The sequence below is a fragment of the Salmo salar genome, chromosome 03 (genome assembly GCF_965601325.2).
Source record: "Salmo salar chromosome 03, fSalSal1, whole genome shotgun sequence".
NCBI classification, from domain to species: domain Eukaryota; kingdom Metazoa; phylum Chordata; class Actinopteri; order Salmoniformes; family Salmonidae; genus Salmo; species Salmo salar.
In genome coordinates, this window is record NC_138293.1 from 28,908,517 (window position 1) to 28,934,806 (window position 26,290).

At 42.2% G+C, this 26,290-nt stretch overlaps 4 protein-coding genes across 4 annotated transcripts; 3 read left to right on the plus strand and 1 right to left on the minus strand.

The window, feature by feature from the left end:
- Nucleotides 1-566: 566 nt before the first annotated feature.
- glna (Glutamine synthetase) lies at nt 567-3,435 on the minus strand. The gene is given in 7 exon segments (NM_001141212.1): nt 567-1,276; nt 1,462-1,661; nt 1,765-1,892; nt 2,006-2,152; nt 2,244-2,405; nt 2,532-2,716; nt 3,411-3,435. Coding segments are annotated over 6 exon segments (1,116 nt in total). The 5' UTR covers nt 2,698-2,716; nt 3,411-3,435; the 3' UTR covers nt 567-963.
- Nucleotides 3,436-10,841: 7,406 nt separating this feature from the next.
- LOC145877560 (regulator of G-protein signaling protein-like) lies at nt 10,842-13,410 on the plus strand. The gene is made up of 2 exons (XM_082973401.1): nt 10,842-11,371; nt 11,459-13,410. Exons 1-2 carry the CDS (start codon nt 11,239-11,241, stop codon nt 11,764-11,766), a joined length of 441 nt encoding a protein of 146 aa, XP_082829527.1. The 5' UTR covers nt 10,842-11,238; the 3' UTR covers nt 11,767-13,410.
- Nucleotides 13,411-14,579: 1,169 nt separating this feature from the next.
- On the plus strand, nt 14,580-18,716 carry LOC145877499 (regulator of G-protein signaling protein-like). Its single transcript, XM_082973085.1, has 4 exons — nt 14,580-14,644; nt 14,831-14,960; nt 18,152-18,308; nt 18,470-18,716. Exons 2-4 carry the CDS (start codon nt 14,891-14,893, stop codon nt 18,714-18,716), a joined length of 474 nt encoding a protein of 157 aa, XP_082829211.1. The 5' UTR covers nt 14,580-14,644; nt 14,831-14,890.
- A 194-nt stretch (nt 18,717-18,910) lies between these two features.
- Nucleotides 18,911-20,608, plus strand: LOC106599263 (regulator of G-protein signaling protein-like). Its single transcript, XM_014190404.3, has 6 exons — nt 18,911-19,030; nt 19,190-19,326; nt 19,497-19,568; nt 20,111-20,186; nt 20,323-20,379; nt 20,481-20,608. The coding sequence occupies exons 1-6, from the start codon at nt 18,954-18,956 to the stop codon at nt 20,557-20,559; spliced, it is 498 nt and encodes a 165-aa protein (XP_014045879.3). The 5' UTR covers nt 18,911-18,953; the 3' UTR covers nt 20,560-20,608.
- Nucleotides 20,609-26,290: the final 5,682 nt, after the last annotated feature.

The following is a 26,290-nucleotide window of genomic DNA, read 5'->3' on the forward strand; positions in this document are numbered from 1 at the left end:
TCCAGAGACCATCCACCACACAAACCCTTTGACTAGGGGACATCCAGTTTTGCAGGTTGGCTCTCAATGGGAATTATGTATAATATGATTAATTTCCACTTCAGGAATGCCTTGATTCTGCTATATCATTACATTATTTCTACATGCCAAATGGGCTGTGTTTAGACAGGCAGCTCAGATATGACTGGTCAAAAGACAAATTAGTTGGGGAAGATGTTTGAAGGTGACTGCCTGTTTAAACGCAGTGATGTTGGCCTTTAGTAACCGGTTGAGACAAGAAACAAACTCAGTTGTGGTAAAAAAATGAAAGTTTAAATAAAAAGTTCAGCATAGTCAGGTTTTACCAAATCATGTGCCAGAACAAGAAATCAGTTAACAAAGGATAAAACTCCTTGAGTATCACAGAAACCACAAATGAAGACAGGATTTAGAGCCAGACGTCTAAAGAATGTACCATACATGACCAGTAGTGTAAAATCTGAAATTTAAAAACCACACTTCCTACATAGTAACATTGAAATAAAGTGGTACAGAGTTTTATAAATCCAGGTCAACGTGCATAAAGTACACAAACAATCCATAGATTTTATTAAGAGAATTACACATGCCGCCCAGCCATAGTCGTCAGTGTCCACATGTGCTTTAGTTTATTTCAGTTCAGACGGTAGGAAACGCGAGATCAAATGGGGTTTTAAAAACAGTTAAATACTCCCCACTAGAAAAGACTCAAATGAAAGGGGAAGACACCCTGTCAGCGACCATCTTATGATTTTTTTAATGTTAAACAGATTTAATTCCATGTTAAGTTGACCAGCCAACTTTAAGCCATTTAGAAGGTTAGAATAGTTTGTGAAAAATGACAAATACAGTACTAGTTCGACTTTTCAGCCATTTATAAAATGAGAAAGGAAAAGGGTGGCGGCGAAGGGGATTCAGTCCAGAGAGGTGGGGATCTAGTTAGACCTAATAGTCCACAGGTTCGTCTCCTTCCTCGCTGAGCAAACAGGTGCGGATTATAGCCTCCGTCACGGCATACGGGTCACAGTTGGCAGACGGGCGGCGGTCCTCGAAGTAGCCCTTCTTCTCCTGGCCCACGGTGCGAGGGATGCGGATGCTGGCACCGCGGTTGGCCACACCGGCAGAGAACTCGTGGATGTTGGAAGTTTCATGGTGGCCGGTGAGGCGACGGGCATTGTCAAGTCCCCCTTTAGGGTCATAGGCGCGGATGTGGTAACTATGCCTCTTCCCCAGCCTTTCAATGGACTCCTCAATGGCCCTGGAGCAGAGAAGGCGAGATTAGTTCATCACAGAAAAGCTCACAGTTGGTCAACACCATCTGCTTTGCCTTAAGAGCCTTCTAATAAGTCTGGGTTTACTCCACATCCAAATGCGTGCAATTGAATAAATACGACTACTGATTAAACCTAGTATGAATGCATCTTCATATGATCCAGTACTCACTTCAACCCACCCTCTTCCCTCATCTCTTTTGTGCTGAAATTGGTGTGGCATCCAGCGCCGTTCCAGTTTCCAGGGATGGGCTTGGGGTCAAATGAGGCCACCACACCAAAGTCCTCACACACCCGGTGGAGAATGAACCTAGCTGCCCAAAGGTGATCACCCATGCTGATGCCTTCACAAGGGCCAACCTGGAACTCCCACTAGAAAGACAAAAACAGTGTTCACGTACATAAATCTCATTGCATAGGATCAACCTTTAGACGAGCCAAAAAAAATAATACATACACATAAAATTGTGCTTACCTGCGCAGGCATGACTTCAGCATTGGTTCCACAGATCATGACCCCAGCATACAGGCAGGCTCTGTAGTGGGCTTCCACAATATCTCTACCGTAGGCCTTGTCAGATCCCACTCCACAGTAATAGGGACCTGTACACATAAGGACAGGGTTAGTTCAAGAATAGTAACCGTCACATTCAAAGTAATGCATCCGAGGAAGAATTGTACACGGTCAGTCAAAGACAACTAAGAACAGTCTTTACCTTGTGGGCCAGGGAAGCCATTGTTCGGCCAGCCGAACGGGTGTCCATCAGTGCCCAAAATGGTGTACTCTTGCTCCATGCCAAACCAAGGGACCTGGTTCTCAACCATGTCCATGACTTTATTACACGTCAAACGAAGGTTGGTTTCTGTGCAAAGAATTTACCTTTTTAGACACTGAAGTAAAAATGGATTTAAAAAGCTTAGCTAGACAGATGCACACCAAGATTCAGAAGTTACCTGCAGGTTTGCGGTTGTACTTCAGCACTTCACACAGGACCAGTTTGTTGGGGTCTTTGCGGAAAGGATCTCTGAACATTGCAGAAGGAATCAAATACATGTCACTGTTTGAGCCCTCAGACTGGTAGGTGCTAGAGCCATCAAAGTTCCATTCTGGCAGTTCTACAGAATTAAGGCAAAGAAGGAGTTAGTTTACTCAAGTCAATCAACAACTAGGTAGGCTTGGCTACAAAATTCATAAATCCCCTGGAACTTTACGTCAAATGTCAACCAACAACCACTGCTTACCTTCGATGCTCTTGGGCTCCGAATCCAGCGTTCTGGTTTTACAGCGGAGTCCCTCTCCGGTTCCATCGATCCAGACGTACATAATTTGGACTTTGTCTCCCTGAGGGAGGTCCATGTACTGCTGTTTGACAGCCTTACTCAGTTCTGCGCTGGAGGACGTAGCCATCTTATTTGTTATAAAACACCTAGGGAGATACAAACGTCAACAGTATGATGAGTTTACACATCAACGAGGTGGCGGCTTTGACCACAGTTGGAGGATGTGTTGCATAACAGCTAACGCAGAGACAGGATTGCTCATTGTTCCAGAAGTAGTCAAAGAATGCATGCGAAGACATGTTAAGCATTTTCTTTAATTGAAATCCATGGTAGCGCAAATCTGACAAAAATACAAATTTCTGCCATATTGATCACAGCGTGTTTATCAGATGACAATTTCTGGATCGGTAGGCTACAGACCAACATAATCCACTAGCTAATAAACCTATTTCCCAACAACATTTTATCATTATCCTCCTTTACGACCATCAACGACCCTACCTGTTGCGTCATTCCCAGAATTACCTACCCCCCACACACACCCACTGGAGTCATGGCGACACTATTGCATCAGACACTTCCTAAATCAATTTACAGCACAATTAACCTAACACTACATTATAGAGAGGAAGTCAACAAATCAACAAAGACACCAAAAACTTCAACAAATCTGACTAAAGACAACCATTTCCAATGAAAAGGACAAAGTGTCCCAAGTGGGAACAAAACAAAAAAGGTGCCTTCCACTTACCTGGAACGCGGAAATAACTAGGCTACAATAGAATAGGTCAAATAAGGGTAGACAGACAGTTTATCATAAGGAAAGAGGGAGTAAATTACCTGTAAAAACGAGAAAATGGAAATTAAAAACGAAAAGGACTTGCAGGTCCAATGTAATGTTGAAAATTTTCCCGATAGTTGTTCTCTCATGCTCCAGCTCATGTTTCAGTTTAATTTATAACGTGAGAGCTGTAGCTCGGCGTCTATGATTGGTCAGAGAAAAAAACATGTGTGTATTCCAAGATGATTGAAGCAGACGAGGCTCGATCATTGGACGGGGTTCGATGCGCAACGCCCTCTGGTATAGATAAAAAGCATTGCTTGACATTTTGTGAGACCGCTCCAATGTATCGAGTACGGAACCTATTGTATCTAATGCCCAATGTATCTAGAAGTAGACTGCCCTTCCTACACCATTACAAACAGCAGAAAGCTTTAACTTTAGGTTACAGTAATTACTAAAATGTCTGGAAATATATGCAATCGAGATTTAATGGGTACAACTTAAAAAAAAAACATAGCACTAAATTCCATCTCTGGGAAAATGAAACGCAGTCAAAAAGCCTCTCATCAGAAAAGATGCGCTGGCTGGCGGAAGCTATTTTCCAAACGCCGCCCCGTGGTAAAAAATGGTCTACTGTCTATTGATGTACTCAGATAAACTAGAAGTCAAGGCCTATAATTTCATACAATTGAATACCAATTACATATTGTTGAACTAGTTCTTCATCTAAGAAAATAATACACTTGATGAAGAACCTTAGTATGCTATAGAATACATTCACATTAATATTTGTAGGTACACATTTATCGTTTCTGGAAAATTGATCAAATCAGAGTTCCGCACAATGACTTACTATAGGATGTTAATTTATGTACAGTATTGTTCGGGAGTAGCCCATATCAGATTCAGATTTAGATTGAGATAAGCTTTATTAGCATGAATGACAAAGCCACCGTTGCTAAAGTGACGTGAGATAATGACAATAATAACAGTAAAAACTATTATAATTATTATAATAAATAATAATAATAGTGATGGGATTAGAGAAAGGGTACAATATATATTGGTATATATCACAGAAGGCTGCTGAAGGGAGAACAGCTCATAATAATGGCCAGAACAGAGCAAATGGAATGGCATCAAACACATGGAAACCAAGTGTTTGATTTTGTTAAAATCCTTCCGCTTATTCCGCTCCAGCCATAATTAAGGTGCCACCCACCTCCTGTGGTATACAGTATATCATATCATCTGATATATCATATCATGTTCACTGTAGAGTAAGCAGGACAAGCTACATAATCTCTTTGGCACTGAGGTATTGGTTTTCCATGAGGAGAGAGAGAGTGGAAGGTGAGTACAAAGTGTGAGTTGGTGTCAAGACAAGACATTCCAATTTCACCCAACAATGATACATTTGGAACCTTTGACATCTATGACATCACTTCAAGAATGCAAGACTTAAAAAATAGTCATGGTGTCCCTATAGGCCTGTTGTCATCTATATATATAGACAACTACATAATTTTACCAGAACGCCATTGATCAGACAAAAGGGATGTCTTTTGGAAGTTTAAGATGCGAGGGTACACAAGTCAAATGACACCAAGAACAGGTAGGTGGCTATGACTGATGTATGGTTTTACTCTATGCATGTTCATTTGGATCAGAAACAACATTTGAATTTAAAATGAAAGTTGATAATTTATGAACATTTTATTAATTAAGAAAACAGACTTTTGTCTATGGTCTATTTCTAGGAGGACAATGTGATAAAGCGCTTGCAGACCTTTTGAAGGATGACGTTTTTGTGGATTTCTTCAATACATTTCTGAATTTGCCAGTATGTACGGATTTCTTGTTAATCAACACTTTTGTAGATTCTTTATATCTTGGATACACTAATTTCTGTAATGTTTATCTTGGCCTAGGTGTTTGGTCAGACTCCGTTATGTGTTCTATCCGAAAACAAGTGGTACCTTTGTCCTGAAATTCCAATCATCCAGGTAACCAAGCCATATTAGAAAAGTGAATGAATTACTCACACTAATTTTGGTATACAAAACAATCAAATGTTCAACAAGATTACCACATTCAAGCTGATAAGTCAAATTGCTACTGACTAGCTTGTCATTCATTGCCATTGTAGGATGTGAGAAGAGGCGGATTCCTTGTATGGTTGAGCGTGCATCGGTTCGTTTACTTCAAACAGACAGAGCTGTATAACTACTACTCCTTGTGTAAAGAGTTCCTGCAGTTTTCGTCATGCCAAGCTAAAGGTCAAGACTAAAATACATCAAACAGCAATTTCAGTGTTTGAAGCAGATTGGTTGAATGGATTGTTGTGCAAGAGTGTGCTTTTTTTCTGGTTAAGAGAATGTTAGGCAAAATCAAAACAGGGATGAAGGAGGTAAATACTCTTTAATATTTGTTTCCATCCAGAGAAAGACTATACAGCTGTCAATAAAGCATTAGACAATGGTACACCCCGTAATAGTAGGCCAGGCTGTATTAAGTATTAGCAAACCATTTGAAGCATTGAGATAATATATAGGCATATACCAAATGTATTGATGAGAGCATGTGTTGTGACCAGTATGCAGTATATGAGAGGGAGGGACAAGGGAGGGTCAGGATGCTATGTACTTCTGTTCTATTCTAGTCTTCTTCTCATCTGTCCATTGTGCTATTCCCTTCTCAGAGGTGCTGAAGTGGACATCTGCAGACCAGTGGCTGCTGAAGAGATGCCTGGGCAGTGTGAGAGGGATGAGACGCTTCTGTTCTTTTGTCAAAGGCACTCGTGGTACGTCTTTTTATTGTCTCTGAGATTATTTAGATTTAAGAAACTACTTAAATATATTTTATGGCCTTGAAAATTAGAAATTTAATTCCATAATATCCCTGAGATAGGAAGTTACTGAAATGTAAGCTATGTAATCAGTGGCCCTTGTTTGTTTCAACCACAAAGTGTGGCAGTTGGTTTTGTGTGAGTTGTAGACTGAATTTTGCAGTAGCAAGTTGACTTTGAAAAGGTTAAAGAGGAAACTTGAGTTCCAGGATCCGGTCAAAGTAAACATTTTAATACAGAGCTTTCAGGGTACAGGTAAAAATGCAAAGGCTAATAGCGCCAGAGGCTGAAAAAGCTAAGGCCAATAGTATGATAGTAAAGCATGGCTAAAAGGCAAATGGCGCAAATTAAAATTCTTCTTCTGAGTCTCAAGATTGTATAGTCATTCTGAGTTAAGTACATGCATCAGTACATATGTTGGTTGATATGAAATTGATACAATTTTCAATTGAACAATGAGAACAGTGAGACATTTGCTACTTTGGGTACACAGCGAGAGATGTTCAGACAGTTTAAGACTGGATTGTAATGAGTTGAGCCCTCTGAGAATTCCATTTCATGTGTGATCTGAGGCACAGATAAAGCTGGAAAACACTTGTATACTTTAGAGTAGACCATTTTAAGTTATGTGTGACCAATTAAGCAGGTTACTCAATATTATTGTAAGCAAATATGTGTGAGGATATGACATCTGTGTCGTCGTCGAGTTTGGTTATCTGGGTTGGCCCCCAAAATCCCCCCTACAATCGATTAGTCTCCGCCCTCAACGAATGCTACTCCTCCGTCCTCAGTGTGTGTGTGTGTGTGTGTGTGTGCACGCGTGCGTCTTGTGTACCTGAAGGAGAGGAGTTGGTGACGTTCTTTGTGAAAGTGGAGCGTCTCCTGCAGATACACTGGCAGCAGGATGGGAGCCAGAGGAACCGCTACCAGGCCCTGCTTACTGTCATCAAAGCTGTCCACTTCACTGAGGGCTCCAGCATCATGACCACCTGTCGCATCTCCTCAGGTAACACAGGAGGGCCTTCGTTCAAAATATCACCCTATTCCCTTTACTGTATATGACTTTTGACCAGGGCCCTATGAGCACATGCCAAAAGTAGTACACTATAGGGAATAGGGTGCCATTTGGGATGCATGCAGGGCTTAGCCTACTGTTTATGTACAGTTGAAGTCAGAAGTTCATATACACCTTAGCCAAATACATTTAAACTCGGTTTTTCACAATTCCAGACATTTAATCCTAGTAAAAATTCCCTGTCTTAAGTCAGATAGGATCACCACTTTATTTTAAGAATGTGAAATGTCTGAATAATAGCAGAGAGAATTATTTCTTTCACCTTTTATTTCTTTCATCACATTCCCAGTGGGCCAGAAGTTTACATGCACTCAATTAGTATTTGGTAGCATTGCCTTTAAATTGTTTAACTTGGGTCAAACGTTTCCGGTAGCCTTCCACAAGCTTCTCACAATAAGTTGGGTGAATTTTGGCCCATTCCTCCTGTCAGATATGGTGTAACTGAATCAGGTTTGAAGGCCTCCTTGCTCGCACACCATTTTTCAGTTCTGCCCACAAACTTTCTATTGGGTTGAGGTCAGAGCTTTGTGATGGCCACTCCAATAACTTGACTTTGTTGTCCTTAAGCCAATTTGCCACAACTTTGGAAGTATGCTTGGGGTCATTGTCCATTTGGAAGACCCATTTGCGACCAAGCTTTAACTTCCTGACTGAGGTCTTGAGATGTTGCTTCAATATATCCACATAATTTTCCTCCCTCATGATGCCGTCTATTTTGTGAAGTGCACCAGTCCCTCCTGCAGCAAATCACCCCCATGACATGATGCTGCCATCCCCGTGCTTCATGGTTGGGATGGTGTTCTTTGGCTTGCAAGCCTCCCCCTTTTTCCTCCAAACATAACGATGGTCATTATGACAAAACAGTTCTATTTTTGTTTCATCAGACCAGAGGACATTTCTCCAAAAAGTACAATCTTTGTCCCCATGTGCAGTTGCAAACTGTAGTCTGGCTTTTTTGGAGCACTGGCTTCTTCCTTGCTGAGTGGCCTTTCAGGTTATGTTGATATAGGACTCATTTTACTGTGGATATAGATACTTTTGTACCTGTTTCCTCCAGCATCTTCACAAGGTCCTTTGCTGTTGTTCTGGGATTGATTTGCACTTTTCACACCAAAGTACATTCATCTCTAGGAGACAGAACACTTCTCCTTCCTGAGCAGTATTTATTTTATTTTTATTTTACCTTTATTTAACTAGGCAAGTCAGTTAAGAACAAATTCTTATTTTCAATGACGGCCTAGGAACAGTGGGTTAACTGCCTTGTTCAGGGGCAGAACGGCAGATTTGTACCTTGTCAGCTCAGGGATTCAAACTTGCAACCTTTCAGTTACTAGCCCAACGCTCTAACCACTAGGCTACCCTGCCGCCCCGTTTGATGGCTGCGTGGTCCCATGGTGTTTATACTTGCGTACTATTGTTTGTACAGATGAACGTGGTAGCTTCAGGCATTTGGAAGTTTCTCCCAAGGATGAACCAGACTTGTGGAGGTCCACAATTTTTTTCTGAGGTCTTGGCTGATTTCTTTGGATTTTCCCATGATGTCAAGCAAAGAGGCACTGATGTGGAAGGTAGGCCTTGAAATACATCCACAGGTACACCTCCAATTGACTCAAATGATGTCAAATAGCCTATCAGAAGCTTCTGAAGTCATGACATCTTTTTCTGGAAATTTCCAAGCTGTTTAAAGGCACAGTCAACTTAGTGTATGTAAACTTCTGACCCACTGGAATTGTGATACAGTGAATAATAAGTGAAACAATCTATCCGTAAACAATTGTTGGAAAAATTACTTGTGTCATGCACAAAGTAGATGTCCTATCCGACTTGCCAAAACTATAGTTTGTTAACAAGAACTTTGTGGAGTGGTTGAAAAACGAGTTTTAATGACTCCAACCTAAGTGTATGTAAACTTCTGACTTCAACTGTATATAGCACTTTGTGACATGTTGTTAAATGGACTGAATACATACAAATTGATTGATGATTGATTGACACCACTCTGCTACATATGTATGGCGATATTATAGTAGGCTTATGGAATGTATACCAACAAAGTAAACATGGATACTATACAGTACATAGTTTAAACGTGTTTCACGGTACGTAAGCACCATTATGTCATGCCATGTCCCCATGTGTACCATCATGACACACTGTTAACCACCATGTTACCTCTTTTGATACCATGGTTCTCCTTAGAGGGTTTGATGAAGATCTTCTCGGGGAGTGAACCTGGTGGGATGGATCAGATTCTGTATGAGATGAGGTGCAAAGCCTTATGCCGTCTTCAGTCCTACTGGCTGCCCCAGTACCTCTGCTCCTGTAAGCTCTCCATCACCAAACTGAAAGAGTGTGCCTCCATCGTCAAAGAGTACGAGGACGTTGCCTCTAACCTCACCCTGGTAGAGAACCCTGCTCCGCTTGACCCACTGGGGTGGAGTTTGGGCTCGCCACCATCAGAGGGCCCTACAGTGACCCGGACCTACTGCTCCAAAGTCAGGAAGAGGCTGCTGTGGAGGGCCCATCAGAGGCCTGGGACAGGACTTAGGGTTGGGGCAGCAGGGATGCCCGATGGGTCGGCCATACAGCAGTGGTTGCCAATGGCCGGGGACGGAGACCAGGGAGAGTGTACCAATATAGTGCACTACATGAGCAGGCATGGGGAGGAGATTGTGGTCGGTGGTGACAAGACACATGGGGGCAGTGGCAAAAGGGAGGGCAGAAGCAAGAGAGGAGGAAGTGGGAGCTCAAAGAGAAGTACCAGTACTTCTCTCCTCAGAAAGGTGAGCTCTGCTAGTCTTAGGCCCAGAACTGGCCCCCTCCCTGTCATGCCCATACTCCCATCCAAGAGCCTGTCCAGTCTGGACAGCAGCAGCACTGACCCCATCATCCCCCCTCACACCTGTATGGAGACCCCCATCTGCCACCTTCCCTCCATCACCACCATCCCTGTCACCCCTACTCCCGCTCCTCCTTCCAGACCGGTCTGGGGAACACCACACTACGACGAGCACCCCTCCCTGGCCCTGTCCGCTGATGCTCTTGCTGGAGGTCCCTATGAGAATTTCCTGAGGGTCAGTGGCCAGGGGGTCATGCTGCACCACCTGGGACTGTGGCAGGAGCTGGATGGCTTCCTCAACCTCCTGCTCAAGATGGAGGATGGCCCCTCCAAAGCTCTGAGACAGGTGCTGGCTAGAAAGATCATGGCTGTGTACTTGAGTGATGCGTGGCAGTGTGTTAGTCGCCCTGAGGGTGAGTGGTGCACCACCTACCTGACCAAATCCACTGTCTGCCACCTCATAAACCTCCTCCCCTCTGGCAATGTGATGCCCTGGATCTACACGGCCAAGCAGGAATTATGCCAGGTGGGTGTTAAACCTTTTTTGACTGCAGTATGTGGTTGACAGCAAAGTGAGAACATGGAAAGTCGGTTTATTATTTATACTTCTTCTCACTCCTTGATTACAACGTCATGTATTCAGTGTCAGTACAAAGTTTTCCCTCTTTCCATTTGAGCAGATTCTGAGTCCCACCTACAATGCATTTCTGGATGAAGAAGACAAAGTCCTTCTCTTCTATCTGGTAACCAACTAATTTCTAATCTGATTATTAGGATGGTGGAACTGTAGTTTTACTCCTCGCTCCATCGTTTTCTCTCTCAGTTCACTCAGAATGAGGTCAAGGGGAAAGTGAGTCATAGAGCTACAGCGCCCTCCAGTGATCCCACTGCGCCAGAGCAGCAGGTGAGGAGGATGAGGGAGGCTCTGGCTCTCTGTCAGGCCTGCACTGAGCCTCTCACTGAGGAGACCTGGGCCCTGCTGCCCCTAGAGGACATCAGGACAGGAGGCTCTGTTCACCTGCACTACAGGAAGACCAGTAAGAACTAACTGGTTGTAGAATAAGTACTGTACTCTACGGACAAGAGTTGTCCTCCTCACACCATTTGGTGTAAAATAGAGGCATGTCTTTTTCTCCTCATGTCTCAGATCGGTATGACCTTCCGTTTGAAACCCTGGCTGAGAAGTACCCCAAAGTGGCTGTGGAGGCGATCAGTAAAACTTACAGACTCTACTATGACTGGAAGCCAGTGCAAGGTATGATACAAATTACATTCAAACTTTTCCTATCAGCTTCAATGATTAATAAGTCAATGAAACATAACAATAAAATGTGTCCTCCAGAGGAGACAAAGAAGCCAGTGGTGACATGCAGTACTAAGAAGTCATTCCATCTGATGAAGGACAAGGACCACAGCTTTGCTGAAAAACCATCCATGAGACCAAGGTTTTTAGAGGAGGTGATGAGAAGTCCCACCAACCTGGACTTCTTCAAGCGTTACCTGAGGGCCTATGATGCTCACGGAGCTCTGAACTTCTACCACGAGGTGGACAAACTGCGGCACATCGACAGCCTCCTCCAGAAGACCAAGATCAACAGCATCGTGTCCCGCTTCCTCAGACGAGCAGACGCTAGTAACCACACTGAATAGATTATAATAGAATCATTTGTCCTCCAAGAAGGAAACTATTTCCCTGCCTTATAGGTTAATGAATAATCACATTGACTTTGTATCAGATATACAGTAGGCAATATTATGTCACTATAGGCATCACACTCGCGCTCAACTTAAATGAAAGCCACACAGTATGTGCGCTCGAGTTAGCCTAGTTATGATATGCGCATACCACAGTCGTTAGCCTACCCTTTTTAAACATGTGTAGCCAGCCTGGTCTACTAGGTTAGATGTAACAAAGTAAATGTAAATCCGGGACACTCAAGTTAGTATGATATGTTATGTTTGGTATGGTTACAAAAGACAGATGGTTACTTAAGGCAAAAACCAAGGTTGCGTGTTCGAATCTCATCACAGACAACTTTACCATTTTAGCTAATTAGAAATTTTGAAACTACTTTTTAGACACTTTGCAACAACTTAGCATGTTAGCTAACCCTTGCTTAACCATTTAGCCTAACTCCTAACCTTAACCCTAGCTAGCGTTAGCCACTTAGCTAACATTAGCCACAACAAATTGTAATCCGTGACGTATATACAAGTTTTGCAAATTCGTAACATATTGTACGAATTGCAATTCGTAAAATATACTAATTGGAGTGTCCAGCATTTATGTTTACTATGTTATGCCTTCCCCTAAGTCCAGGTTAGTGTAGCCAACCGCTAAATACTCTTCATTGCCAACAACAGTTAACCTACTGTTTTTAAACAAGTGTAGCCAACAACAGTTAACCTACTGTTTTTAAACAAGTGTAGCCACAACAGTTAACCTACTGTTTTTAAACAAGTGTAGCCACAACAGTTAACCTACTGTTTTTAAACAAGTGTAGCCAACAACAGTTAACCTACTGTTTTTAAACAAGTGTAGCCAACAACAGTTAACCTACTGTTTTTAAACAAGTGTAGCCAACAACAGCTAAATACTCTTCATTGCCAACAAGTTTTCCAGTTATCTTTGTAGCTCCAGTGAAATTAGTTTTTCAGTTTGTGCATTCATGTTTGTGTTTGTCACGTGGTTGTTGCTGCTTCTCTGAGCTCCACTCGTACACATCCTCTCTGCGTACACCCTCATTTGATTCAGAAGCACGCAACCCCTTTTCCCAAGGGCTCTGTCATTTTGTCCATTTATTATTTGTTTAATGAGATCTCTCATATTAAAAATGTATACAGGTTAGATTGAAAAAGGCCTGTGAATATGATGTGGTGTTGTGATAGTCTACTTCTGCACATTTGTGTCGTCTTCAGCTTGTAAATTAGGTTTCAACCAGTTCATTTGTTATGTGCACCCCTGCTTGTTGATGCAATGGTTTTGCACAGGGATTGGACTCAAGGTATTTCTACCTGGCTTTACCAGTGATCTGTATGCTCTGAAGGGGAGAATATCTGTATGTGGTTAGGCTGCATTTTGTCTTGACAGTGCCCATAGCCTGTTTCCCACCAACCAAATCCTAATTTAGTAGGCCTATATTGATTTTGTAAGGGGAAAGCATATGACTGTCCACATTGTTTGTTTTTGTAGGCTAAGTGCTTGTGCATATTTTTGGGGACATTATTATGTAGGCCTACCTCTGCTACCACTTCTACCATTTTGTTAATAAAACTCACACTTTTTGCACCTTATCCTTTGCCTCCTGTCTGCCTACTAGCTGATGGGACTAAAGTCAAACTTTTTTCATCTTTAGCCATGATAGCCGTTCATAACAGGCTGCTATTTAGCCATAGCCTAAGAAGCAGATTTTCGACCAACCCTTACTTGACAATACTTTCTTAATTCTCAGCTTGGAAGTCCCCGGTGTCTTTTATAATCTCCAAGTCAAAAATGAAGAAAGTAAGCCCTATAGCCTATATATCACAAATCTGCTGCTTACGGCTAAATAGCAGCCTTTTATCAACTGCTATCACAGCTAATGAAGAAAGCCTTTTAATCCCATCAACTGCCTGCCAACAGTACCTTCCCCTTGAGTCCCAAGGTCAGCCAGAGGGCGCTATTATTCCTGCCATCGTTTGACCTCTAATAGCACCCTCTGGTGGCCCTTGCGGTTGCTTGAGACCATAAATCACGTCTGCCTTTCCACACACTAAACCCAGCATATTATTAACAAACATAATTTATGTCCCCGTCTGTCTGTCTGTCTGTCTGTCTGTCATTGTAGAGGATTATCTTCAGTGCAGCGCCAACCTCATCTCTCAGATCCCCAAGATGAGATATGTTTCTCCCGACATCATTTTTGCAGCTCAGGATCTGGTTATCAAATCCCTGGAGGCAACCTGGTACTGAACCTTGATAAGTGATCCCAACTTATTTATTACAGCAGTTTATTATATTATATTATGAGTTCATTTTAAATACCTCTTCTTATTAATACTACTCACCACATGTATGTCTGGGAATTTTTGCTATCTTTAGACACTATCTGCAGTGTGCAGGACACCTGCCTTTTACAATGTGTAGTTGGATCATAACATGTCCATAAAACATGCATATTTTCCAACAGATGTTTTACTGCATGGCTTCAAAGCATTAAGGTTTAATGGACACAGATGTTATTTTGTTGGACAAAATTGTGGTGTGCTCTTTTGTACAAAGTAAAAATGTTGTATGATTTATTATGTATGGTGCAGCAGCAGTGTAGCAAAACAGTAAGATGTCCTATACAACCATGTTTTTCTAAACTATTACTCCAAATATGGATTCATCGAGAATGTACCGCCCAAAAATATGAATATTTTTTTTTTTTTGTATTTATTGTGGACCTTATGCTTCTGCAGGTTCAAAAAGTATCAAGAGACCTTTCCTCCTTGTACCAATGTTACTGACACCGGCACAAGAACCGTCGTCCTTACAAACAAACTAGTGAGTTGTCACCACTTTACCATGGCCGAATACCGACAGTTAGATGAACCTGTGTCCGCTGGGACATATGTTCAAACTTAGAATCTACTACTGCCCTCAATTCCTAATGTGGCACGTATCGTCTATATTTCTATAAGGTTAACTATTCTGTTATCACAATATTCGTTCCTCCTTTTCTTCTTATAGAAACATGTGTGGAGCGTCTTCTCCAGGTTCATCAAAAGCATCTGTAAATTCCGGCATGCCATGAAGGACATTCTGACCAGAAGCAAGTTTGAGGGCTACCTTAGACACAACTGGCAAGACTTCTCTCTAAGTAAATTCCCCTGTTTAGCTTTACCATTCCAGTATTTTACTTGTAGGGCTTGTCGTTGGTTCTTGTTCCCCGTTGGCCCAAGAAGCCATGGTTCTCGGATATCATTCGCTTGTTGGGTGGAGATCCGTGGGCACCCCGACCCCCCAGGGCGGAGATCCGTGGGCACTCCCCCACCCCACTACACGCTTATCGTCTCGGGCACAGTGGGGGGGTTCTGTTGGTCTCAGGGCATTTCATATTATTCTGTACGTAAATCCGAGACACTCCATTTAGTATATGTTTCGTATGGAAGGTATTAATTTGTGGATGTCCATCACCCAATTTGTATTATATGTTACGAATTCTAGCTAGGTGGCTAATGTTAGCTTGCTCGCTAACGTCAGCTAGGCTAGGGGTTAGGGTTAAGTGTTAGTGGAAGGGTTAGCTAACATACAGAGTAGCTAAAAAGTAGTAAGTAGGAGCAAAGTAGCAAATTAGATAAACTTGTCCGTGATGAGATTCAAACTCGCAGGTTGTTAGACATTCGCGTTATATGCTCACCCCAACCAACCACCCTCCTTTCGTTTTTGCCTTAAGTAAATATCTATCTTAAGTAACCATACCAAATGTAACATATCATACTAAATGGAGTGTCTCGGATTTAGGTAGAGAATATTACAAAATTCTCTGAAACCAGGTTGGGAGAGTTGGAATCTAGGGGCCTGGGTGGCCGGAGATTTACCTCCAAATGCATTTCTATTATTCAGCATGAGGCGAATATGAGATTTAACAGCGGTTGGCATCCAATTTGTTGCATTACCGCCACCTACTAGACTGGAGTACAACTCTCTTATACTTTACTTGAAAAATAAAAAACTACCATCTAACACTATACTCACTCATTTCAAAATTATATAAAATACAATTAATACCCCCCCTACTCCACTAATTAAATGTATTTATTCCTACCTCATGCCATCACCCTGAAAGGATGGGATATCACCACTTAACACATCCTGTAACTCTTCTGCTGTCAAGTCTTGCTCACCCAAATACCTCTCTGCAGCAGCCACCACAACCTCCATTTTCTGAGACTTCCGATCCATCCCTGCAGTATAATTGATAACCATTGCTATAAATGCAAAAAATCCAATCTTACTGAAACTTAATTCACTTTTTGGCCTATCTCTCTGTACTGAAATATCTCTACTACTCTCACCACTCCTCTCCCTTAACCCATCTTCCTCTACTTTCTTCACTGCCTCAGAATATGACAACTTCTGCTCTACTCTAACCCTGGAAACCTTAACCTGCCTCTCTCGCACAGGACATTTCTGATCCCCAGCTCCATGGGCACCCTATCAATTAACCCCTTCCACTACTTTCCCCAATACTACACATTCCTTTGTCTCATGCCCTTCTGCACATTTCTCACACATTGGACCCTCCCTCCTACACACTGCTGCCACATGTCCATAAGCTTGACACCTGTAACATCGTAATGTATTCGGCACATACACTCCTACAGGATAACTTATATATCCTAACTTCACTTTGTCAGGCAAAGACTCAGCTTCAAAACTCAAAAGAACAGACAATGACTCTTCTGCTTCCCCACCCTGTCTGCGTCGCATCAAACGACGAGCATCACACACACCGGGAATCTTTGACCTCAGCTAGTCAACGTTTATATCTACTGCTACCCCAGTTATCACTCCTTTCATTGGTGCCCTTTTCTGGAGAATGAAACAATTCACTTTTCTTGCCCCCATTCATTTTACTTAGAGGACATTCTTCCTCTGCCCAGGCATGCTCCATGGAAGGATTGTGTGCATTTGAATTCTGTTCTATTGGGGGCATTTTTTATGTTTCCACAGGAACTTTTTTGTTCAGGGTCGTTCATTCTCCACTTTGAAAGTGTAGATGCTTCCCTGCTCATGGCTTTAGCTTCGGCTAAGCGCATTGCGTTTTCCCACGCATGATCCGCGACTCTTTACATACTCAGCTAGCTATCCCCTTCTAGCTTCTCCCTTTTTCCTAAACTTATTTGGATCGTGACGCCACCATGTAAAAAAAGTGCTGTAATCAATGGCCATTGTTAACATTTTTTATTGGGGCTATGGCAGTCTATAACAGATCAGCCTGAGTACTTTTGTTTTCATTTTATTTCAGCATTTCTCTCGTGCTACTCCATTTTCAAATCAGGTGACCCCATGCCTAGTTAAGTAAAGGTTAAATAAAAAAATACTAATTTAAAATAAATAAAAAATCCTAGTTTGGAAACACTGTCCTAGTGCGGTGGCGTCATGCCTATAAGGGGCACAGGGGCACGTGCCCCCTCAGATTTGTCCTGTTCATTTTTTATTTTTTTTCTGTAATACTACTAGCCACATTTTTATGAAGTTGGCTTTAGCTAGCCTAGATACAGTAGGTTCCCAATCTCCCAACCTCATAACTAGCTACCAAGAAGACATTTCAGGCTATCAATCAAGTTAGAGTAGCTAGCTTTTCTAACTATTTTAGCTGGCATGCCTGCTGGTAAGGTTGGTAGACTTAAGAAAAGCAAGCAAGACCTAAATGTACTGAATAAGACTCGCATTCCTTTCAATTGTTTACCCAGATTTTAGCAGAGATGCGGAGAAGCATATTTAGTTTCTTAAAAAACAAACAGCGGTCAGGAGGCTACAGACAGTTCAAGAGATATGCTTAGATATGCAGAAAAATATACATATTTTTTGTACTCCCTCAGATTATTGGGCTGCATGACGCTCCTGCACTAGTGTGACCAGCTTTTTTGTCTGTCCAGTCCGCGGGAAAGCTTTTTTAGCATCATCTCTCCCACAGGAGTATGGAGGCTATCTCCCTGGCATATAGCAGCAAGAAGCAGGAGTATGGAGGCTATCTCCCTGGCATATAGCAGCAAGAAGCAGGAGTATGGAGGCTATCTCCCTGGCATATAGCAGCAAGAAGCAGGAGTTTTCTAGGGCATTATTTAAGGGATTGACTGCTAGTGATATCTGTGCGGAGGTGAGCTGGGCATTACCCCACACTTTGGTGAGGTTTTATAGCTTGGATGCCACTATTTACCCTGCAGTTCACAGTTAGCTCTCAAGAACCCAGTTTACAGCTGCCCCCCATTGGGTTCTCAGCTGATGGTACTGGTTCCTTCAGGATACAGTAGTTATATTCATTTATAACTTTACGTTTTTCAGGGTACATGCCATCAATGGGGAGCCGGCAAATTGAACCCGTTGCCCTGTGCTCGGAGCAGGTAGACTCGTCCCACTTGAAGAGGCGAGTCATCAACCACAAACTGATAACAGTGGAGTTCCTTGTCAACGATCTGTCGTTCTACCTGGAGACAGAGAGGTGACTTTGATTAATCTATTATAATTTCCTAAACTGAATATTGAGAGCATTTGTGATTTAGTTACTGGATGGGATGTATTTCTGGTTTGCCTACTCACCTGAAATACATCATTAACTGACAAAGGAACTATATTTGTGTGTCTGCTGTGGTGCTGTATTAGTTTCAGGAACATGGCAGACTCGGGCACTATGATGGCGTCAGCGGGCATGTATGGGGAGAATGACAATGCTCTGCTACACCAGAAAGCAGAGATGATCATCAAGCTCTTTCTCAAGTCAGAGATCTCTCCCAAACTGAGGGTATGGTTTCTAACTACCTCATCCACTGACTGTATCTCACCCCTCCCGGCCCCCCTGACCTCCCACAGGAACAGGCTTAACATATTAGAGCTGAGTGATAACGTGTGAGATATTAAGCTCGCTCTTTACATTACAATTCAAGGTGACTGATATTAGATTCAAAACTCATGAGAACGCAGACTCCAGTTGAATATTTTTTTATAATTTCATCATTTTAAATACTTTATCTATCTCATCTATCTCATGATTCTGATCTACCGGTATCTGATAGTGTGTTCTCATTGTCTTATTTTACAGGTTAACATAACAGAAAGTGCCAGGGATTCCATCCAGCAGGCCTTTGCCATGGGCAAGGTGGACCGAGGACTCTTCCATGAAGCCATCATGGCTGTCTTCCCTAACCTCATCTTCTGCTGGAAAAAGTGAGTGCGTGGGCAACACCTCATCCCAAGTGTGCCCAGCACTTTCTAAAACTCTCCCAACCTTTTGCCCACAGGACTGATCAATTATGACTAAAGCCAAAAGTCGTTCCTTACCAAGGGATCTTGTACTATCTGATGATGACTGTGCTTGCCTTGCAGATTCTGTAGCCAAAAGGTGAACAAAAGTATAGTTGGAGATCATTCTAAGAAAGAAGACTCCACAGAGCTTCATGACTACCTCCATCCCTTCAACTCTGACTGGTACCGGAAGGTACAAACTACCACGTCCACGACGGGTGAGTCCTGAGGGATGTTATTTCAACACAGTTCTTCATCTAAAATGACGAACCCTTATAGAGCTAGGCTTATGTAAAGCAGTGGAAAGTATGCAGTGGTGTGTGGGGTTTTGTGTGGTACAATCTGTTTTTCAAAGTTCAACGAGATGTTCCTCTATCTCTGTCCACAGACGATTACACCACCCTTAGGTTTACTGTGCATGATGGTCTCAATCTGGTCCTCCCTCAAACCAGACTAGAATGTAAGAAACTTCCCTAGCCCATAATTGTGCAATACTGTGGGTTATTTATTGCATTGTGAGGGGTGGTTCTAGCCTTTTGAGGGCCCTAAGAAATAGTTTATTTCCTACAATTCTACACATTTTGCCATGACTTATACCATGTTCATTATATCTGAGTGAGAGTGACTAACAAAATCAATGGGGGCCCCCTGGAGGTCAGGGCCCCTGGGTACGTGCCCTGTCGGTATTCGGACCTGGTTACTACAATTTTAGATAACTGTCTAGACTAACTTACCAACCCAAAAATTGTTAGCTGACATGGCTAATTGAGGGACTGTCAGTGGCTGACAAAACAAGAGAAAAACTACTCATACACAACCAAATTTCAAACTTGTGTATTCTACTATTCTAACTCACCACAGTAAGTTGAGTTCCAAAAAACATAGTGTTTTTTAAATGTATTTATACATTTTTGGGAGCCCTACCTAAGCGACCGCTAATGCTTGGAGCCGTCCTTAAGTGTCCTACAGTACACTGACCTGTCTGTGATGTTTATTCTGCAGTGTGTGCCAGTGTTCTCAGCCCTGCCAAGAGCCCCATGGCTAGACGGAGATCTGTCTCTACGCCTGCCTCCTCCGAGTAAGTTCTAAGTTCCCAACCAACTGTCATAAGGTAGTGTTGACCCATGCTGTTTACAGTTCAGTTGTCTTTCTGGGTTTTTATTGTATGAAGTACTTACCTGTACTTACTGTTCATCTCTAATAAATTCTCTTAGATTTCCACAACTGGAGGTGTCCAACCAACGCAGAAGGTCTATTGGTCCCTTTCTCAGGTAAGCCTATTAATGCACCTCATAGAGCTTAGTGGTACATATATATATTACAGTATTGCAAGAACTAAGAACTAAATCCATTTTGTTTTATGTCGTTGTAGTCCTCAAACGTCTCTGCCTCATTCTGACCTTACCCACTCATCTTCGGGATCCTTGCTCTCAAAAATCAAGGAGGACTAGTCTATCTTTTGATAATACAAATAAAGGCCATATATTTTCTATGTAAAAGTTGCATCAAGTTTATTTCCTTTAAATGGATAGTCAGGACAAGTCAGCACAAACAGCCACAGTACAGATGTGAATGGGGAAAGCCTTTTTAAACATGTCTGATCATTCACCAGAAGGGGGAACCACTGACCAATACGGAACACTGCTATCAGATCTATTATGGCGATGACATAGGTTATTTGCCATATAGATTTTTAGCATGTTATGAAAAAGTCGCAAAATTGTTTTGGTAGTAATGCCTCCCATTCCATTAGTAAGATAATACATCAACTTTGGTCAAACGTTTTTGGCCGACTGTGTGTTGTGTCTCATCTAGGACAATAATCGCCCTACGGAGCTCAGTCCTCTTTGTCCCAGGAGGGCCAGAGGTTTGTCTGAGGCTAAGATGAGTAGGGACAAAGCATTAAGAGAGGTTCACTTTCCATACAGGTCTTTCATCCATGACACTCACCCTTCCCCCAACCTCGCCAACTGCACAGATTAGGTCCTCTCCTTCCTCTCAAAACACCTATCCCCTCTCTTCTATCAACCCTCCAACCCCCTCTCTCTACCTCTACCACCTCAACCCCCGTTGTACCGTGTCTCTCACATATCATTGTCTGGCGGTCCTCAGGACCTGTCTAACCCCAGGATAAGAGTCCACCTTAAAAATCTGCAAGGCTTACAATGTGTCTCTTAGCTTTAAATGTCCTATGCATTATATCACTATGCCAATGACACAAAGTCTTCTCCTGTGACACGTCACCACTAGAGCTGTAAAGCTAAAGGGGTCTTTTGGGATTCTGCTTCCTTAAACACTTTATTTGGATCATCAATAACCAAAGACTACATACATTAATGAAAATGGCATCATTAAATACTATAAATTGTACTTAATTCAGTGCCATGACTCAGATCACAAAGTAGAAGATTTTCAGCACAACATTTGTTTTATATTGTGGTACACTCAATATAAAACATATCGTTTGTATGGAACTGAGTTTAAGATATGAGTTTTGAATGAAGACACTGAGATTGATTTCCCATGATGCTTTGCCCTCCTCTTCTATGTCAATAATGGAGCCGCTGACGGAGAAAGAGACTCAGTGCTATAGGCATCATGGGTTTTATTTAATCCAGCTTTGCTCTTCTTTGGGATAATAACTTTTTTGCTTCATTCCGGGCCTTGCCTGTCAGCTTGACATAGCAATATCTCCCAACTGCACTGTTTCATAGTCGGTTTCATTTATTTCAAAACACCATTTCACACCCTGCTGGCTTTCGCTAGGTATTATACAGCGTTTGGGGAGAGGGCTGTAGATTGAATCATGACAGAGACAGTGTCTCTTCCTGTGAAAAATAAGTAAATGGCAGACTATATCAAATGTTTTTTTTCTTCCCATAATTTTAGGGGTGTTTTCTGTTCTAGTCTCTTATATCCCTGTTGGCTGTCAAGACTTGATAAAATATTTCTTGTTTAAAAGGCATTGCCCCTCATTTTGTCTGCCGTTATTGTTGGATTTTAGCATACACTGTACATTTTGGTGATCTCCAAAGCAGTAGAAACCAATAAACACAATGTTTGTTTTTGAATCTCAAGCTTATGATATTTGTTTATTTTTTTGCTTGTTTTTTTAACCACTGAAGCTAAAATCAGAAGGGCTGATGTGATGTTTGTCGATTGGATTACTTTTTCTTATTTATAATATTAGAAATGCACAGTTAACTAGACATTTATTTTTATTAAGATTTTCAATTCAGCTTCTTAATCCTCTCCGGTGTGTCCATTTCCCTTTAATGTTGTCTGATATTAGTCTGTCCTTCAATAAAAACCCAGCCACTGGCCAAAGTCAAATGATATACTGACATATTCTGCATCTTCCAGTGCCTTAGTGAATAATGAGACTAATGTCCCCTAAGCATGACTGTGATTAGGGAGTTTTGGAGTTGCTTTGGCTAGGGACACAGCTGTTGTCCTCTTGGGCACACAAACACTACATGGTTGAAGAGCTGACATACTGTAATAAAAGTTATCAACTACTTCTCAACTGAAGGTTTTGGAAATGTTTATTCTTGTGAGTGTTGGTGCTGTTTTCACAAAGCACATCACCAAACCAAACCTCTTACAACAGCACCAACCCTGAAATAAATATTCTCCACCAAAAGCTTTGGTCCAACATTAATAACATCCCCATCTTAGCAGAGATACCGACTGTAGCATACTGGAACTACTGCCTTAGCTTGGTTGCATTGAACAATTGCCAGGCCAAACCATTCTGACAACAGACAGGTATAGTTTTTAGTGTCTGTGAAATATTGATTTATACTTCATATCCTGTCTGTTTATGTTTTGATCATCTTCTGGCGCGACCCTCCAGTTCCTTCAGGGGCCCCCTTATGGAACGAGCTGCCCAGGGCCGGGTGTGCCAGGCCAGCCGGTGGTCCTGCCTGTGGGTGGGTGGGTCTGCTGGGCCTGGTTCAGTCCCTCCTGCTGCTGCTGACATATCTGCTATGTTTATTAAGAGGATGACAAGTCTATCAGACCCCATAAGCAGGCTCTTATGCGCAGGAGTTCCTTTGTTACTTTGCGGGGAGAGTGTCATCAATCTTGCTGCCAACGCTACTCTCCTGAGCTGTTGATAGCAAACCAAGATTCTCTTCCTTTCTGCCTGGCCTCTTCCGCCTTTCCTTTCCTCGCCTCACAGGCTGGAGTCAGGCGTAGAGAGCAGGATCAGAGAGATAGGAACGTCTTTCCCGGCTTTGAGAGCGGCTCAATCTGATGGGGCGGGCGACGGAGCTTCATCCACCACAGGTGGATAGGCTAGGTCTTGGAGTATGGGAAAATGTAATGAAAATATGTTGACAGGTGGTGCTTTGGTTTGAAAGAGAGGGACAGCCAGAGCTGTGACTGAACACATACATCTCTCTCTGTGTGTTTCACACACACGCAAATGCACACACACACACGCTCAAGTACATATCCACACACAGACCCATGCAAACACACTTTTCCAGGCGATGGGACACAAATGTGTTGTGTGCCGTGTATGCTTCACAATAGCTTTTAAAAACCTGTATTCCAGTATTTAAATGTGGTCTTAGTATGCAATGACATCTCGTCGTCCCACACCCATCATGTAGCTAGTGGATCCTTAATTCCCCCTAACATTGCCACATGGGGTTGCTGTAGATTTATGTACTGTAACGGTAGTGTCTCCCGTCCTCTACAGGACTCCGTGTACTGAGCCTGAGACAGACTCACTGTGTGTAACAGAGATGGACTATGATTTATGGACTCCCCACTCCAGGATTGGCTGAGGTCACTGACTCCATAAATGTATTTGATGAGTCTGTTATTTTAATCTTTCTTTAGTGAGGGGATGTTGGGCCACTGCCCAATCAATACTCAGGGCTATAGTACTGCCAAGATCTCTTATGATTACGTTTCATTGTTAAACATTTTAAAGTCAGGCTAAAATGGTAAAGAGAGATGAGAGAGTAGAGGAGGAGAAAGAGAAGGTTAAACTGAAATTGTGGCTGTCTCTTCCTTGTTCGGCCCATAGAAATGGAATAACTATTCTATAGAATGACTAATCTATTTCTACTGAACAGCCTCACAGACTAGATTTCCATTTTTATTCTCAAATCAAGGCCAAGCTGTTTCATTCATAAGTCAACAATAGGCAATAACAGGGGAGGTGTGAAGCTGGGCTGCCTTTGTGTGCAAACTGTGCATACAACGCCAAGAATATCAAGTCAATCTCTCACATTAACGTTGGTAATTTGTTTGCTAACGGTTTCCCAGACACTGCATAATTGGCTAGGAGATATTGTTAGTTCAGGTGTTCCATGTAATTGAATTTTGTAATGACAATCCAGTGAATAAAATGGCTAAAGGATTATTAAAAGGAAGAATCGTGTATCTGAGGCTTCTTAGAAAGGGACCAATCAAACCTCTCTAGATTGGTGGATTCATTTCTATCTTCAATCAATGTGTAATTTAGATGCAATTATGGTCGCCTAATTGTCTGGCTAATGTATTTTATATAATCATGTGGAATATAATTATGTTTTTCAAAAGTCCATAGTGGAATTGGTCTATTTGTGTGAGTCCACTTTAATGGATGGTAGTTCGTATTCCCCATGGGTTTTCATTTTGATTATCCCCATCCTTAGTTGATGTTAGAGGAGCATAGTTTATTAAAAGCCCCCAAAAAATTAATCGCTTGTCATATTTCAAATGTTGGAGGTGGCGTTCAATTATAATTTTGTCCCTGTGCAAATGATTTCATTTGCTAGAATTGTCAGGGTTGTACAACTGGCATTGTACTTCGACTAATACAGATTTGTACCCTTTCATTTTCAAATGAACCGTTGATTACCTAGGTTTATTGTTCATTTTCCACGACTACTAATATGGGTTCCATATGTGTTCATGTGTGAGCGTGTACTTCTGTGACTGTGTATGTCCCTCTTCATGTGCACATGTGTAAATAATAAGTGTACTGCATCCAGCTGGACAGAAGTGTTGACAGAGCCAGATTATATATCTGATAGTAGTTGGGGGGAAAATCCTTGACTGAGTTTGATTCAGCTGCCCAGTGCTGACCTGCTGCCTCGGCCCAATCAGTCACCTTGTCCTCCCTTTGACTTCTCACCCCCCTGATCCTTCTCTCCGGCCCCAGAGGACCAAGAGAAAACAACCAGAGAGCAGCTCGCCTATCAACATCTCTAGCCTTCTCCTAATCACCTTCCAACTACTAAAATGCTTTAGTCACTTCCAAACTCCCCGTCTCCTCTCTGCTAGGAATTCAATTGGATGTGGAGAGGATTTGATATCTCAAGGCCCTAGGTCAGTAAACAATCGATGGGGGGGACAAAAAAAACATCACATGCTGTGAGGTAATGCTTCATATACTTACTTTATGCTGGATTTAGGACCTCCTATGCATCATGTCTTCAAAATACGTCTTTTCAAATTTTATGATTGTGCATTTGCCTACAGCTGAATTCTTTGGGATAAGCCCAATCTGTTTTTCTTGCCATTTTTTAGACAGTGTGAGTAGCACCTAACAACAATCACAGACAGAGACGTTCCAATGAAGTGACAGAGAGGCAGAGTTCTATTTGCCATAACTGACATCTTCATCCTATCACTTTCCTTGTTTCTGCACCTTTGTGAATGCTGGCATCTGTGGTGTTTCCATGTGGATACGCTGCAGTGGACTGGGAATTCGCAGCATTCAGACAAGGCCACAGCAGCTTGGGTAGGTGGAGAGGAGTGCTGTGCAGGCAGGAGAGAGTGAGAGGGAGAACGAGAGGGGAAAGAGGGAGATGGAGAGAGAGGAGATGAAGAGGGAGAGGGAAAGAGGGAGAAAGAGGGGGGGAGAGAGAGAGAGAGAGAGATGTCTCTCCAAGACTGAACAAAACCAATACCTCCTTTGTGTTTTCGGTATCGCATCATGAATAAATAGTGAAAAAGAGACAGCTAGTGAATAAAAGAACAACACGAGTCTGGAAAGACTATTGTAGCACTACAGTATACCCACTGAATAACAAAAACACAAATAGGAAAGGGAGAGAAAAATAAATGAAAAGGCCATGCAGCTACCAACCCATCAAACACGTACCCTCGATAAATTCCAAAATATTTCTGCACTCTCAGCTAGCTTACTCAATTTAATTAATTCCCCACAGTTTCAAT